The sequence below is a fragment of the Canis aureus genome, chromosome 31 (genome assembly GCF_053574225.1).
Source record: "Canis aureus isolate CA01 chromosome 31, VMU_Caureus_v.1.0, whole genome shotgun sequence".
Taxonomy (NCBI): Eukaryota; Metazoa; Chordata; class Mammalia; order Carnivora; family Canidae; genus Canis; species Canis aureus.
The window spans coordinates 22,894,073-22,910,451 of record NC_135641.1 but is presented as its reverse complement, the minus strand read 5'-3'; the positions used below and the strand labels follow the sequence as shown (position 1 = coordinate 22,910,451).

Here is a 16,379-nt window from a genome sequence, read left to right as displayed (position 1 = left end):
ATTTTGGGGGATAATAGTTAATTTTAGCAAGTAGGGGAATTCATAGATATGAAATCCACAAAGAATGGAGGTTGACTGTATTTTGACAATAGGAACAAAAAGTGTACGTGTGTGTAAGTGTGTGTGTATGTCCTGAAAGAGGGGCCAGGGAGGGTATGAAAGACAATGTGTGTTAACCTTCTTGTCTTTTTTGTTAGAAAAGGAGGGGATAGAACAGATACATTACATACAACAGAGACTCTCTGTTTCTGTTGATACATCAATACATAGAGGCTTAAATGTTATTTATTTTTAAACTAAAAATGGAATCATTAGATGAACTAAAAGTAATTTTATAACTAATGAAAATCAGGAGATAGACATTGGGCCAGCAAGGAGAAGTACCAGCTGTGCTGATGCCCTCATCAGTTGTAAAGGAGGATCATTAGATACTGTCTCAACTTACTAAAGCAAGGACTAGAGCAGAGTGAAGAAAGACAACAGTTCTGGCAAAGAACAGCAGGCAACATGGCGGAAGTTAGAAGTGGGCTGCACAACAGGCAGAAATACACCTTCCAGATGCCCAAGAATTCTTGCTAGGGGTTCACCTTGGTGGATAATGAAGTCTGAGTACACATACCCAAGGCCGGGGTCTGGAGCAGTTCTGCAGGTAGTCTACTTCTGGCCTACAGTGCACACATTTACAGTGAATAGAGATGTATTTCATATAAAGTTATAAAGTAAAAGTAAACGCCAGAAAAATTCAAGCAGGCTATAATCTTCCAGCATGAGAAAGAAGTCATAAATGCAAAACAACAGAGACAGGGCAATGCATACAGGATGGATTGTAAGGATGGTAAGCCAAGAAAGCACTAAACTCAGAAAACAGAGCTTTACAGTATTTACGGTCCAAGTGTGTCAGCATGGGTCCTCCCCGAAGCAGACACCGACATGGGATTAGACACGCAAAAGATCTGCCAGAGGAACTGTGTGGCAAGGAGAAAGGATGAGGGCAGGCCGAGAGAGCCTTCACTGTGAACCACATCTGGCTTCCAGGAAAGGAGGGGAGCAAGGAAGAATGGCACAGGCACAGCTTCAATACAGGTGTGAGAATATTTCGGCTGAGTTGATGGATTATTCCTGAGCCAAAGTTGCCTGTTATGGCGCTCTCCCAAGAGAAAGAGGTGGGGGCACCTGCATGGCTCAGTTAAGTGTCTTGCTTCTTGATCTCAGCTCAGGTCCTGATCTCAGGGTTGAGAGTTCAAACCCTGTGTTGGGTTCTATGTGTGGGTATGGAGCCTACTTTTTTTTTTTTTTTTTTAATATTTTTTATTTATTTATGATAGTCACACAGAGAGAGAGAGAGAGAGAGGCAGAGGGAGAAGCAGGCTCCATGCACCGGGAGCCCGACGTGGGACTCGATCCCGGGTCTCCAGGATCACGCCCTGGGCCAAAGGCAGGCGCCAAACCGCTGCGCCACCCAGGGATCCCTATGGAGCCTACTTTAAAAAAATAACATAAAAATCCACTTGTTCTGCTCTTCTTGCCTTCCAGTAACTACCCATTGCCTCCCATGAGGCAGGAGGAGCCAGCCTGGGGCACTGTAGTACCCCACAGTGCTCGGTAATGGGGTGGGAGCAGCCTGGGGGAGCCATGGCTTCATGTGGACACTATAGACTGGCTGCTGGAGACACAGGTGACTCAACCACGCTCCCTGCAGCAGGTTCTCTTGAAGGCAGATCTGAGGGAGGCCTCTGCACCAATTATACCTCTTATGCCAATAAATGTGAACTCACCTATTTTTTTTAAAAGGGTTCTCAGATTGGGCCATGAAATAAAACCCAGCTAGACGCTATACCCCTTAAAACAGAGGAATTCAAAGGTTAAAAAGGATTAAAACATGCTAGGTAAGTGCTACCAAAAAGAAAGCCTAGTTAGGGGGCGCCTGGGTGGCTCAGTAGGTTAAATGTCTGCTTTCAGCTCATGTCATGATCTTTGGATAGAGCCCTGCATTGGGCTCCTTGCTCAGCAGGGAGTCTGCTTCTCCCTCTGTCCTTCCCTCTGTGTCTGCTTTCTCTCTCTCTCAAATAAATAAACAAAATCTTTTTTTAAAAAGTTATCATTTGGGACGCCCAGGTGGCTCAGAGGTTAAGCGTCTGCCTTTGGTTCAGGGCATGATCCTGGGTCCTGGGATCCAGTCTTGCATCTGGCTTTCTGAAGGGAGCCTGCTTCTCCCTCCACCTGTGTCTCTGCCTCTCTCTGTGTCTCTCATGAAAGAAATAAATAAAATCTTTTTTTAAAAAGTTATCATTTGATGGAATTCAGGCAAATAAACCACATTAAAATGAAAAAGGATAGAATACCTGAAACATTAGGGCTCGGTAATAAAAGTAAAAATCTATGAACTTAAAACTTAAGTAGTTTGGGAACTTGAATTTGTCCTTCAGTGTAGTGTTTTACTTTGCTGAAGGGATCTTACATTCTTAGCATTTAGATTAAGATGATGTAAGAGAAAAAGATTCTTGATTCCCAGATCAGGGGAAACTCACTCTTTAAATTCTTATTTTATACCATATCTCTTTTACATGGCATATATCAAAGGTTGTAATTTCATGCTTACTTGTGTGGGGTTTTTGTTGTTGTTGTTCTTCTGTTTTTACTTGTGTGTTTTATTTCATTAATGCCCAACTCTTCCTCTAAAATGCCACCTGACCCAGGACCTAGGGGAGGGTAAACTTATTGGATGAATTGTACATTTCCTCTGAGAATGAGACAGAATATATATAAAGCTGTTATAACATACATAAATATTTCATTTTTTACTCAGTACTTATGATGGGCTTTTCCAGAGCTCAATGCCATTATAAAAATAAGACATTAAAAAATATATGAAGTCAAAGTGGTTCTAGCAAATGAAAAATATCTACTTGTTTTGGAGGCACCTGGGTGGCTCAGTTAGTTAAGTGTCTTGCTTCTTGATCTCAGCTCAGGTCCTGATCTCAGGGTTGGGAGTTCAAATCCTGTGTTGGGCTCTATGCTGGGTGTGGAGCCTCCTTTAAAAAAATAACATAAAAATCCACTTGTTCTGCTCTTCTTGCCTTCCAGTAAGGGGAGGCATTACCCATTGTAAAGGGGTTTAGTAAAGACTCAGCAATTCAAAAGAGGTTGGTTGAGCCATTCCACAGACATGAAAAGTGGCACCTGTGCTGAAAAATAGCTCTGACCCAAACTTTATGACTAGTCTGAGCCTTCCAATGACCCAGATATGTGACTTTTGACACACTGGCCTAGTATGGCTCAAAATGAACAGACCTAACAATTAAATAGTCCCCTTCTTTGGAAGGGGATCTCCATGTTCCCCAGTATGATCTCATTCATAATTAATCTCCTCAGCATTCCTCTCTTGGGCAGGCAGGTTATAAATGAAAGATGACGTAATTTCCCCAGGTTGTCAGGTGAGTCAGTTGCACAATTAGGAACAAAGACAAGTTTTACTGATGGCTGTGCCCAAGAGGCTCAGCCCTACCTCGTGACACATACTCTTCAGTAAAATGACTAATTAAACAGTCAATTATTTGCTCTGGATCTTGCTCTACGAACATGAGATAAGTTTCAGGCCACATTTTCCAGAAGCATGCAATCTACAGAAAGAAAAAAATGGAAGGGGCCAAAAGATGGGGAAAATGTTTACATAGACAAGTGAGTAAGGTCTGCCATTTGATGCACAACATAGTGACTATAGTCAAATATACTGGGCTGTATCCTTGAAATTTGCTAAGAGAGTAGATCTTAAATGTTCTTGCCACACACACAAAAACATCTGACTATGTGAGATGATGGGTGTATTAAGATTTTTGTGGAAATCATTTTACGATATGTACATATATCAAACCATCATGCTTTACACCTTAAACTTACACAATGTTATGTCAATTATATATCAATAAAACTGAGGGAAGGGGAAGAGAAACAATTGTGAGCATGAATCACTGTACATGCTAGAGCAAATGGAGGAATACGTGAGTATAGGGCTCAATTTTTAACCAGTATTTTCTAGGGTGAGTTCTAGGGTGAGGGTTTTTAACCTTCTATTTGACCTTCTTCTGCTCTTTCTATTTTGGAACTTCATGCATTGCTGAGCACCAGAGTCTTTGCAAGACGTTTCAAATAAAAGCATGCATGAATGGACCCAGGTTTTTTTTTTTTTTTAAGATTGATCTATTTATTTGAGACAGAGAGAGAGCAAGCACAGGGGGCAGGGACAGAGAGAGAGGAAGAGAGAGTCCCAAGCGGACTCTGCTGAGCATAGCGCTCAACACAGGATTTGATCCCAAGACCCTGAGATCACAACCCTGAGATCGCAACCTCAGTGAAACCAAGAGTCAGATGCTTAACCGACTGAGCCACCTAGGGGCCCCTGAATAGACCCAGGTTATTAAAAAAGGGTAGAGACACCAGGATGAAGTCTGTTCTGTGCCTCAGAATGAGGGAAGAGCTATTCCTGGGTGTGCAAGTGTAGATTCACTGAGAATAAGGGCCCAGGGCAAATGGTTCTTAAATTTCTATTGGAGGAAGACAGAACAGGTGATTCCCAAGGCACTTGTCTCCTGTTGGCCAGTTACAAGTCAATAGTCTTCCCCTCCAATTCCCTCCCACAAAGAATGGTCATCCGTAGGACCTTGCCCCCTCCCCCTGAATATCCTAAAGAACCATCTCTGGCTTGCACCTAGGGACTGATTGTTCCTGCACTTCACCTTCAATGTGGCTCTTTCTCTCTCTCAGCCAAATAGGATGTAGGAGAGTGGGGAGTAACACAATTTTAAAGCATTTTTATCATTAAAAAAAAAAAAACAAACAGTCTTCCATCATATTGTTGGATCAGAGACTTACTTTTAACTTCTATTTGATTGTGGTTCTTGATCAAGGCTCAACATAATGTTGCAGAAGTAACACTCTGTTTCAGTACCTAAGGACCCCAAAGCCCTTCTTCCTTCCTAACCCCTTTTTCACCTTGCATCTTGATCTTTAGTTTATTTCCAACTCCCTGTTCCCTTTCAAACAGAAGACTTTAGTAAGCATTATTATCTATTTTCTTTTTCTGATATCAGAACTCACAACCTCACTCCCACTTTTCATCTTACTGATATGGCCCTGTCCGCTTTCTTTTTCCTTTTATTTAAGCTTTTATTTGGAAATAATTTTAAAGTTTCAGAAAAGCTACAAGAATTAAAAAAAAAATACTCAGAACACCAATAACCCTTTACATGGATTTACCTACTGTTAACATTTGGCTATATATGCTTTATCATTTGTTATCTCTCTGCCCCTAATTTTCTTTTTCTGAACCATTTAAGAATAAGTTGGCCATTTAGTTATAAATACTTAAGCTGAATTTTCTAAGAATTAGGATTATCTCCTACATAACCTAGGGGAGATATATAGTTAGTTAATCAACTATATATCTGTATAGTTAATCAACCTCAATTAATATAATGCTGATACCATACTTTTATCTAATTTACTGTTCACACTCCAATTTTGTCAATTGACCCAATAATTTATTGTATGACTTTTTTTTTCTTCCATTACAGGATCCAAACTAAGACCAGATATTGCATTTATATATCCCATCTCTTCAATCTCCTTTAATCTAGAACATTTCCATAGCCTTTATTTGTCCTTTATGACATTGATCTTTTTTAAGAATACAGGTCACTTTTTATTTTTAATCTTTAAAACTTTTTTTTCTTTAAGAATTTTTTTGGGCATGCGGGACACCTGAGTGGCTCAGGGCATGATCCCAGGGTCCTGTGTAGGGAGCCTGATTCTTCCTCTGCCTGTATCTCTGCCTCTCTCTGTGTCTCTTATGAATAAATAAATAAATAAAAATCTTTTTTTTTTTTTTCTTTAGCATCTGTCTCTTGGTTTCAGCTCAGGTCATGATCTCAGGTTCATGGGATTGAGCCCCACTTTGGGCTCTTTGCTCAGCATGAAGCCTGCTTGACCCTCTGCTCCTCCTTCTGCTTGCGCACACACACACACACACACTCTAGGAAATAAATAAATACAATCTTAAAAAGAGAAATAATTTTATTTTTTTCCACAGAAGCCCCCTTCCCTGCCAGCACCGGCCACAGCTACAACACACCCAGCATCCAGCCCTTACAGGTCCTTTATAAAAAAAAAAGTATATTCCTCATTTTGTGTTTGTCTGATTTTTCTCCATGGTTAGGTTCAGGTTATACATGCCTCCCTGGAATACTACAGCTAGGGGCACATGTGTCTGTCTGCCCCTCCTTGGCAACGTTCAGTTTGATAATCTAGTCAAGATGTTGTTCAAATTCTCCATTTGCATAGTTACTACTTCTCCCCTAATTACTAATCAGCAATCTGTAGGAGAAAGTTTAAGACCATACACATGTGCTCCTTCTCAGAAGAACCACCACCTCAGTTTAGCATCCACTGATAATTCTTGCCTAACCCATCTTCATTATGAAGGCTGCAAAATGATGAGTTTCAACTCCAGCCTTCACTCCACATTTACCAGCTGGCATTCAGCACTATACCAAGAGTCCTCCTCTCTCTTCCATTTATTTGTTTCTTTGCTTCTTTATCTATTTGTTATGGAATCATGGATCCCTAATTCTTCCCAAAGGTCCATAACTCATTATTGTCCTTAATTATTTTGTGCTCAAATACACCAGATCTGGCCAGTAGAAGCCCCTTCAGGCTGGCTTCCTGTGTCCTTATGACCTGTTTTTATAAATAGTCTCTTATTTTCTGCTGTAACAAGATGCTCCAGCTTGTCTTTTTGCTTTGCTCCACCTCATCTCCGACCTTTCTCCTAAGGCTATCCTTAGAGCTTACACAGTAGGATGAATGCTTGAAGGTGGTGCTTGAGACACAAAGAAGGAGAGAGTCCAAGAAGGCACCATGGTCAACTGTTTCAGATACTACTGAAAGGCTCAGAACAAGGCACATCACTGTCTCTACTGTTGTCCCAGGCAGGCGCTCTAGACAAGGAAAGAGGTGTTTGGTCCAAGCAGATACAGATACTGAGACCTCTACTATGTGCTGGGCACTGTGAGGGATACACAGGTTCTAAGGCACCATTCCAAGGAGGTGATCCAGCAAGATAGACACACATGTACATTAATACCCATAATGCACCCCTGCAATGTTTTTATGTTGCTGTCAATGAGTTACAGGGGTTTGGGAGTTCTGGAATGCAAGACAGTATTGAAGGCTGGGGAGAGTCGGAGTAGGTTTCATTGAAGTGACTTTTGGGTTAGACTTTGAAGAAGAGTAAGATTTGGAAAAAAAGGGTTTCCTGGTGAAAAAGAATTCACTGCTGAAGTGTGCTGAGTGGGGTATGACTTTGCAACTTCATTCAACTTGATGCAGCCTCCTGCTGAGTGTGTGAAGCACAGAAAGAACTCCAATGACTGTAGGGCAGCACTTTTGCTTGACACCCAACTGAGGAAAGAACTGTTATGATGCCATCTAATTTTCATTTTCAGACCCAGATGAAACATGTCCTTCATTCACCAGACTGAGCTTTCACAGTGCAGTGGTTGGTACAGGACTAAATGTGAAGTTGATGCTCTACACAAGAAAAAACCAGACCTGTGCACAAGTCATCAACTCCACAGTTTTTGGGAACTTGAACATGACCAAGAAAACCACCTTCATTGTCCATGGATTCAGGCCTACAGGCTCCCCTCCAGTTTGGATGGAGGATTTAGTACAGGGTTTGCTCGATGTAGAAGACATGAATGTGGTTATTGTTGATTGGAATCGAGGAGCTACAACTGTAATATACAACCACGCCTCCAGTAAGACAAGAAAGGTCGCAAATGTCTTGAAGGAATTTATCGACCAGATGTTGGTAAGAGAGAATTCTCTTGTATGACTCAGGGCCACATTGAACCTGGCCCATTATCTGGAGATTTGAAACCACGAGATATCTACAGGGAACAGGGGGATTATTTTGAAAACCTAGCTAAGCTCTAGGGAAAGTAGAGAGCCCAGGTGGAGGGAAGGCCCAAAAGTATGGTTGTGTAAGTTGTGCACTGCACAGGGCATCCATCTAAGGGAGCACCACTGTCACTGCACACATTGTAGACCTACATATTTATTATATTTGCCAGCAATAACAGTAAAGTGTACTCAGGAAGGGATATCTTTTTCTAAGTCACATAAAGGTGTCATGGGTGAGAGAGGTTCTGTCTAGGGGTTTTCTGGCTTCACTGTGTAGAGTTTCTTCATCTTCTAGAGCCATTCCTCTTCCTAGACATGCCTAAAGTTTACTGACTGGATTATCCAAAAGCAAAGCTGATACACATGTTCTGAAGAGAGATGTGTGTGTGTGTGTGTGTGTGTGTGTGTGTGTGTATGATTTATGTTTTTAGAAGACTCACAAAGATTAAATAAATCTTAAATTTTATTTAGTGATCTATCTCATGAATTGCCCCCTTTACAAAAAAGAAAGAAAAAGAAAGAAAGAAAGAAAGAAACCAAAAAAGTGACTATATCAGAACTATCTCAGAAAGAATCAGGCCACTGTGGCCAGGGGCAGCAGAACTTTCACACAAGCTCTCCCACTGAAGCCACAGCCCTAGGAAAGTGAATAATATTAACATGACTCACCACAGGCTGTCGCAGCAGATTGTGGTGAGTGGTACCCTCACCCCCACCCCTTCCTTTCCTTCCTTCCTTCTCTGCCCATTAACAGAGCCAGCATGAAGATAAAGGAGTTCACCAAAATGTTTTGTTGCCCTTCTCAATTGGGAGGGATTTAGAGATGTCTCTGCCTGATTTCTAGCAGAAGCATAAAAGGAGACACCACAGCATAAAAGTTAAGGCCCAGGCTTGGAGTTGAACAGACTGGTTTGACTCCTGCTCTACCTCTCCCTACCTGACTGATATTGGGCAGGTTATTTTGACACTGGACCTCAGTTTCCTCATCTGTATAATCAAAAGAATGGTATTTGCTTTGTGGGGTTGTAACATTTAAGTGAGATCATAGATATAAGTTGCTTAGAAATGTTTCTCTTAAGAACCATTTCCAAAGTCAAGTTTAGGAAATTCCTCTAAACATTGTCATCATAATCGATAATGATGGACCTCTTGAAATTCCAGGTAAAAGGAGCTTCTCTTGACAACATTTATATCATTGGAGTAAGTCTAGGAGCCCACATAGCTGGGTTTGTTGGAAAGATGTACAATGGGCAGCTGGGGAGAATTACAGGTAAGGCTTCCTGTGAATGGGCACGGGTTAGTCGGCCTGGGCAGGGTGCATCTAGGGGAACATGATGCAGGCAATCCGAGTCCTTAGGTTCAAAGCCAGCTCTTCCAATTACTTAAACCCTCTGAGTGTGTGTCCTTTGGTGCAAAGGAGAGACCATGAAAATACTGACCTCAGGTTATTTGTTTTTTATTTATTTTTTAAAAAATATAAAATATTTATTTATCCAGGAGAGACACAGAGAGGCAGAGACATAGGCAGAGGGAGAAGCAGGCTCCTCATAGGAAGCCCAGTGCAGGACTCAATCCCAGGACCCTGGGATCATGCCCTGAGCCAAAGGCAGATGCTCAACCACTGAGCCACCTAGATGGTCCTCAGGTTATTATTTAATAAAATACATGCAAAGCATGTATAATTGTAAATTGTATCTGCCATAGAAAAGATTGATGGTAACTTCTGGTTAGAAAACACAGCTATGGTCCTTGGGGATTTGATCTGTGCCCTTCAAACAGATAGCCATCTTCCTTTCATTTAATCTAAGTTAGCCTGAACCATATACCTAATACATTCCCATCCCCAGGCACAGCTGGAGTCTCATGATAGGAAAATGAGATGGGAATTTTGATAGTGGGTTTTACCCTCTGAATATGAGCTTTCAGGACAAAGCTGAATGAAAACTCAGAAACACAGCAGGTGAAACCGCAAACAAAGACTCCTTTGCTGGGTTCTCTCACCCGCTGTTCCAGTAACTTTCCACAGCCACAGAGGACAGGCTGAGGGAGCCTTTCTGTCTCAGGGACTGAAGCCTTCTCCCCTGATTCGTGCCCTTCCCAGAATGCATCCTCACACAGAGCTATTTTGAATCTAGGGAATCTGGAAGGTAGAAGTGAACAGAGGAAGGAAAGATTCAAGTTAACTATGTTTGTGAGATAAACTTTTAGGGTCACAGTCTCTGAATGTGCTACTTGACTGGTAGCCAGGAGCAATCATTCTGTCCCCCTGCCTCCCCCCTCATTCGTGCGCACGCGTGCACACACATACACACACACGCAGACATCATTGGTGTCTCCTCTAGTCCCGATACTTGAGGTCACATTGTTTTGTTTTCCCTGGTACTTTTTTTTCACACTTTCACTCAAAAGGCCAAGGCCACCCTCATTTCATTTACTTGCTTTCCTAGGGATGCAGAGCTCTTTTTAAGTTTTTCACATTATTATTTTTATGTTTGAGAATGCAACATGTCCTTTTTTTAAAAAGTTTCATTTCCCAGGGTCCCTTGAGTGGCTCAGTTGGTTAAGTGTCTGTCTTCAGCTCAGGTCATGATCTTGGGTCCTGGGATCCAGTCCCAAGTCTGGGTCCTTGCTCAGTAGGGAGTCTACTTCTCCCTCTGTCCCTCCCCCCAAGTGTGCTCTCTCTCTCTTTCTCTCTTTCTCTCTCTCTCAAATAAATAAATAAACAAATATATTTTTTTAAAAGTTTCATTTCCCTATAGGATCAAAGGGCAGAAGGCTTGAATCTGCTTGTGCCCCTTATACAGATAAGGGAGCTCTTCTGGCAGGGGGACTTTCCCCCGTGTTGTGTTCAGAACCTCAACAGATCTCCCCATGACCACCCTCCCCACAAAAATCCTGATTTGTAGTGTTTGCTGATCTCCATGGTTTGAATACTCTCACCACTGCTGACTTCAAGCTATCAACCTGACATCACTAACCACGAAGTTTGGGAAGAGATGAGCAAAGTCCGCTGTCTAGTGCTGGCCCTGGAGGACTCCAGCCCACCATTGGGCCCATCCTATCTCACCCCCAGTTTTGTTCCCAGCAAACCTGTCCCCATCACTACTATGACTGTGAGTGCAGTATAACCCAAGCCAGCCTACCTTCCACTCTGGGCCCACGTGGTCCTACTCTGTGGCCGGGACACCGCTAATGGTCCACAGCTCAATTTTCTGGCTTCCTGACTTTCCCACGTTCTCCAGATTCTTCATCCCCTCTGATTCCCAAAGTTAATCTCGGCTGTCCCCCAGAGAAGCTTCAGGGGTGAAGCGTTTCCCTTTTCTGATTACCTCCCACTGCCTTTTCCGACTGGCCTCACTGGAGTGTGGAGTGGGAATTGGGCCTGTTGCCTAGGGACACAATTCACACCCAACCCAACTCCCCCGGATTAGATGCTTCTGCTTATTAATCAGGTAGGCCATAATGGCTGCTTCATTTCCTCCATTTCTCTTCTTACATCTGCTCTTCCTTTTGCTTTTTCTGTCTAGGTACATCGCCTGGTTTTATTTCTCATTAACTTCTTAATATTTGTGTTTTGTTTTGTTTCTTTAAATAGGCTCCCTGCCCAACATGGGGCTTGAACTCATGACCCTGAGATTAAAAGCCAGAGGCTCTACCAACTGAGCCAGCCAGGCACCCCCTATTTCTCATTAACTTCTTTAACACAAGATGGCGGCATGATCCACATAAGAGCATGAGTGGATTTTAAAATATTCCAAGTACCGACATCACTTGATAATACATTACAGTTGTTTCTCAAAATTTTTTTTAAAAGATTTTATTTATTCATGAGATCACGCCCTGGGCTGATGGCAGGTGCAAAACCGCTGAGCTACCCAGGCTGCCCCTTGTTTCTCAAACTTAAGGGTGTGTAAAAATCCCATGGGGTGCCGGTTACCATGCTATCTTGCTGAACCAGCACTCTGGGGTTGGGGCCCAGGTGTCTACTTTAAAGCAGAAGAGGTAGGTGGTCTGAACACCATACTTTGAGAAATGACCATAGGGCTGTGCTGTTGTCCCATATAGTAGCCACTGGCTACATGTAGCCACTGAGCACTTGAAATGTGCTCATGCAGACTGAGATGTTCTCAGTGCAAGATACATACCAGATTTCAAAGACTAAGTTAAAAAAAAAAAGAAGAGGATATTAAAAAAATCTCAACTTTTTTATATTACATGTTGAAATGATCATCTGGATATGCTAGGCCAAATTGGATTAAATATAACGTATTATTAAAATTCATTCTCCTTATTTCTATTTACTTTTTAAATTGGCTTCTGGAAATTTTAAAATCAGATAAGTAGCTCACATTACACTTTTATTTATTGGATAGTCTTGCCTTGGAGAGTTCACAGTGAAGTTGCGGATGGGAATATGAGGCCCCTGAAGCCTCTCGCAAAATGTCAGGTATCAGTCCTGGAGTGAGGTCTTATGTTGGATATCTGTCTGGGGAGAGGACTAGGGCTTTCATCAAATTCTCAAATTGGTTAATGCTGTAATAAAAGGCAATGAGCACCATCTAGACGCTTTTCTGGTGATCTTTGGGGAATAAGAAAGAGCTCCATTTTCCCATTTTTGTTTCTACTCTATAATAACCTCAAAATCTTCTGGATTCAGATCCAGGAGCCCTTTTATAAGTCTTCTGAAGTAGCTATTAATTCTAACCTCCATTTTGCAGATTTAAAAAGCTGAGGTTCAGAGAAGGCAAGAGACTTGCCTAAGGTCACATAGCTGGTTGGTATTAGGTTTGGGGCCCCAAGTCACATCTAGCTGACTCCAGTAGCCTCTGTCCACACAAAACACATAGCTTTTTAGTGCACTTTAATTGTGATTTTTGGCTGACATTGTAAACTGATGATTTGCTATCAATTGTCAGTAAGGTGATCATATATCCAAGCCTCCTATCCCAGTCTCCATTTGTGCCTCCTGTCTTGATATAATTACCAATAGCACCCTCAAAACGCTCAAAACTGCTCTGGTTTGAACGTTTATAGTAAGTGGATTTCTCTGCCATGGATGTAGAGGCTGCTACAAACCAGCATGCTCACTGTTCATTTTCTTTCTTTCTTTCTTTCTTTCTTTCTTTCTTTCTTTCTTTCTTTCTTTCTTTCTTTTCTTAGATCAAGAGTGCTGCTGTCTTATGGGGTGGGGTGGGGGGCTTCCTCAGCAAACTCTTTCTAAGGCTACAAGTTTCTCTTGCTGTGTTGAGAATGTACTGTGGACTTGGGTGTCTGGGTGTTGTTCCACCTCCACCCACGTCAGTTTTAGTAGAGAGCAGACTGAAGAAGAAGAAAAGCTGGAGGGGTGGGGAAGAGAAAGATAAGGAAGGGAGGCAGATAGAGACAAGCCTCAAGGAAGCAAGAGTGTTGGGGAGGAGAAATAGAAAGAGTGAGACTAGAACCAGGAAAGTCAGGCAAGAATGCGATCTCTTGGATTTTATATATAACACCAGGAGATGGAATATGCCATTTAAAATGACTTTCAGGGGCATGTGGGTGGCTCAGCTGGTTGGGTGTCTGCCTTCGGCTCGGGTCATGATCTCAGGTCTTGGGATCCAGTCCTGAGTTGGGTTCCCTGCTCTGCAGGGAGCCTGCTTCTTTTCTTCCTGCCTGCAGCTCTGCCTGCTTGTGTGTTCTCTGTCAGATTAAAATAAAATAAAATAAAATAATAAATAAAATAAAATAAAACAAAATGACTATCACAGACTAAAGACTTTGAGACATCCCTTGGAATCTTCTTCAATCCAGGTAGGTTTCTAGCAGGGCCTTTGGGAAGCTCTGGTGGTTTGTTGTTGCTGTTGTTTTAAAGTTTTTCGTTTGTAGTTACAACATCACTGGAGCTGCACTCTTGTTTTTCCAGCTGATGGTTAGGAACACCCAGCCAACATTGACCAAGGGCAAGAAATAAGCTCAGGCATTTACGGGGTGGGTTAGTTCTGCAGGAACTGACACCCACTTTATTTCCCTCGCTGATACCTGGCCTGAGCAGTGAGTTTCATACTTTCCCACCGCGTGTGCCAAACCCAGTGCAATGAAACCAAGAGCTCAACAAAGAGAGAGGTCATTGCCATTGTGAGGCTGTGGCTCTGGTTAAGACACATGATCTCTCTGAACCTCAGTCCCTGCATCTGTAAAATGGGAATAACAGCTACCCTGCCTCCCAACAGGCTTGTGATGTGGATCATATGAGCTAGTATATACGAATAAAAATTAAAACTCTAAAGGAATTTGATTAATAACAAGATGGAAAGGTTGAGTGAGGTTCCTAGAACATTTAAAATGCAATAAGCATAAGTATAGCATCTGCTTTTTATATGTACCCTCAGGGGCTTTTTTCCTCAGGAACCAGTTTATCCCCATGCCCCAGTCCCCATATGTCTGTACACTTCCTGGTGTTGAGCCCCACAAAAGATACAGCTCCTAATGGGGTCTGGATGCTGTTCTCAGAGGGCACTGCCAGGGTGACCATCTCATCTGTGGGAAAAGGCTATAGGGCTGTGGAAAGGAACCTGACAAAGCAGGATGGGAATGCAAGTGCTTGCCCACCTGAGAGTGCCCTGCAGCCTGTGTGCCATCCTTGTGGGGAAGGATCAAAAGCCCAGCTGCAAGTGACTCATGGCGTGGGGCTGCCCAGCCAACTCGGTTTTCTTTCCAGGTCTTGACCCTGCGGGCCCTTTATTCAATGGGAGACCTCCTGAGGACAGATTAGATCCTGGTGATGCACAGTTCGTTGACGTCATCCATTCTGACATTGACGGTAACATTCCTGTCCTTGTGGATCAGTGAGCACCCCCTCCCACACTCCTAAAGAGTCTCCCCCTGAGGGGATCATCATGCAGGGGTGGATCAGGTTCCTCCAGATTCTCTCTTTTCCTGTGGGGCAGGGTTCCAAATCCACAGAGATACTAAAGGGACACTGGTTTAATGTAGGCATCCAAGATGTCTTGCTAGAGTGGAGGTACTTTTCCCATCAACGTTTCTTAGTTTTAAGGTGATCATCTTGACCAGTCAAGGGCAGACTGATTTACACAGCATGTGAACAAATGTTTCCATATATGCAGCAGGGTTTGGTTGTATGATTTCTATTTTTGTTGGTTCTTTCTCATTCTTTTTTTTTTTTTTTTAAGATTTTATTTATTAATTCATGAGAGACACAGAGAGAGTCAGAGACACAGGCAGAGGGAGAAGCAGGCTCCCTGTGGGGAGCCTGATGTGGGACTCGATCCCAGGAAGCTGGGATCATGATCTGAGCCAAAGTCAGATGGTCAACCACTGAGCCACCCAGGTACCCCATCTTTCCCATTATTTTCTTAAGCTAAAAGACATGCGCAAGTGTTGTGTGTCTATGTATAGAGCAATTCTGAGCTATCTATAGCTCTGCAGCTCTCTGTAGATCTTCCTGGCCATTTCTCTCTTTTATAGTGCTGATTTCATATCTGGGATGGGTACATGACATGGGGGTTGGGGTGATGTTAAAGATGGATCTTTATAACCCGATGTCTGGGATTAGAGCCTGGGGAGGGCTGAGGGGACAGAGCAGTCTTTAGTAACATACCTTCTTTGTGATACAACCACCTGAAAAACCCTTGATCAGGGGCACCTGAGTGGCTCAGTCTGTTACGCGTCTGACTCTTGATTTAAGGTCAGGTCATGATCTCAGGGTCAAGGGACAGAGCCCTGTGTCTGGCTCCATGCTCAGCACAGAGTCTGCTTGTCCTTCTCCTTCTGCTCCTCCCCCTGCTCATGCCCTGTCTCTAAAGAAATAAATAAAATCTTTTTTTTTTTTTTAGAAGAAATTGCCATCTTTGGCGGGGGGGGGGGGGAAGAAAAAAGAAAAAGAAAAACCCATGTTCACCTATTACAGGTTCTCTGGTGTGGTATTCAGCAATTGTCAGCCTTAGAGGAAATGTCTCTGTAAAATAGCTGCATTCTTACAAGGTAGTTTGCAAAGTATTACCTTCCTGAAGGGCATTACCTCAATGCCATTTTCATGCTTGATGGAATAGAGTAATTTATTTTTCATTCTTGGAGAGAGAGTGAATTTTGAGGACAGACAATAAGCTTTGCAGTCAGGCAGAGGGGACTCAGATCCCAGGTTTTGTCCTTTCTCGTAGTGTCATTTCATTCTGTAAGTCCTCTGAGTGTCTTCATCTCTAACTTACTTCATCTGAATTTACCAACGGCCACTTTGTGGACATTGTAAAAACTAGAAGAGAGGTATATAAAACACCTAGTACCATGCTCACATGCAGGTTCTCCATACATAATAGCCACTATTATTGCAATATATATGTACTGTATAAGTGTATGTGTACAAATAATCATTTAAATCAAGGATTTAACTGATTATTTTGTGGTTACAAGGTTAAAGAAAATAAGCA

The 16,379-nt window shown here is 42.5% G+C and overlaps 1 protein-coding gene across 4 annotated transcripts in view; it reads left to right on the top strand.

Annotated features, from left to right (window-relative positions):
* The window catches only part of LIPH (lipase H), a 51,069-nt gene that overhangs the window by 12,290 nt on the left and 22,400 nt on the right, over positions 1-16,379 (top strand). For 3 of the 4 annotated variants that reach the window (XM_077879982.1, XM_077879979.1, XM_077879981.1), the window contains exons 2-4: positions 7,500-7,867; positions 9,121-9,229; positions 14,654-14,755. In XM_077879982.1, the coding sequence (XP_077736108.1) occupies positions 7,500-7,867; positions 9,121-9,229; positions 14,654-14,755 (579 nt within the window). The remainder of the gene's footprint in view (positions 1-7,499; positions 7,868-9,120; positions 9,230-14,653; positions 14,756-16,379) is intronic. The other variant, XM_077879980.1, reaches the window with a different exon arrangement.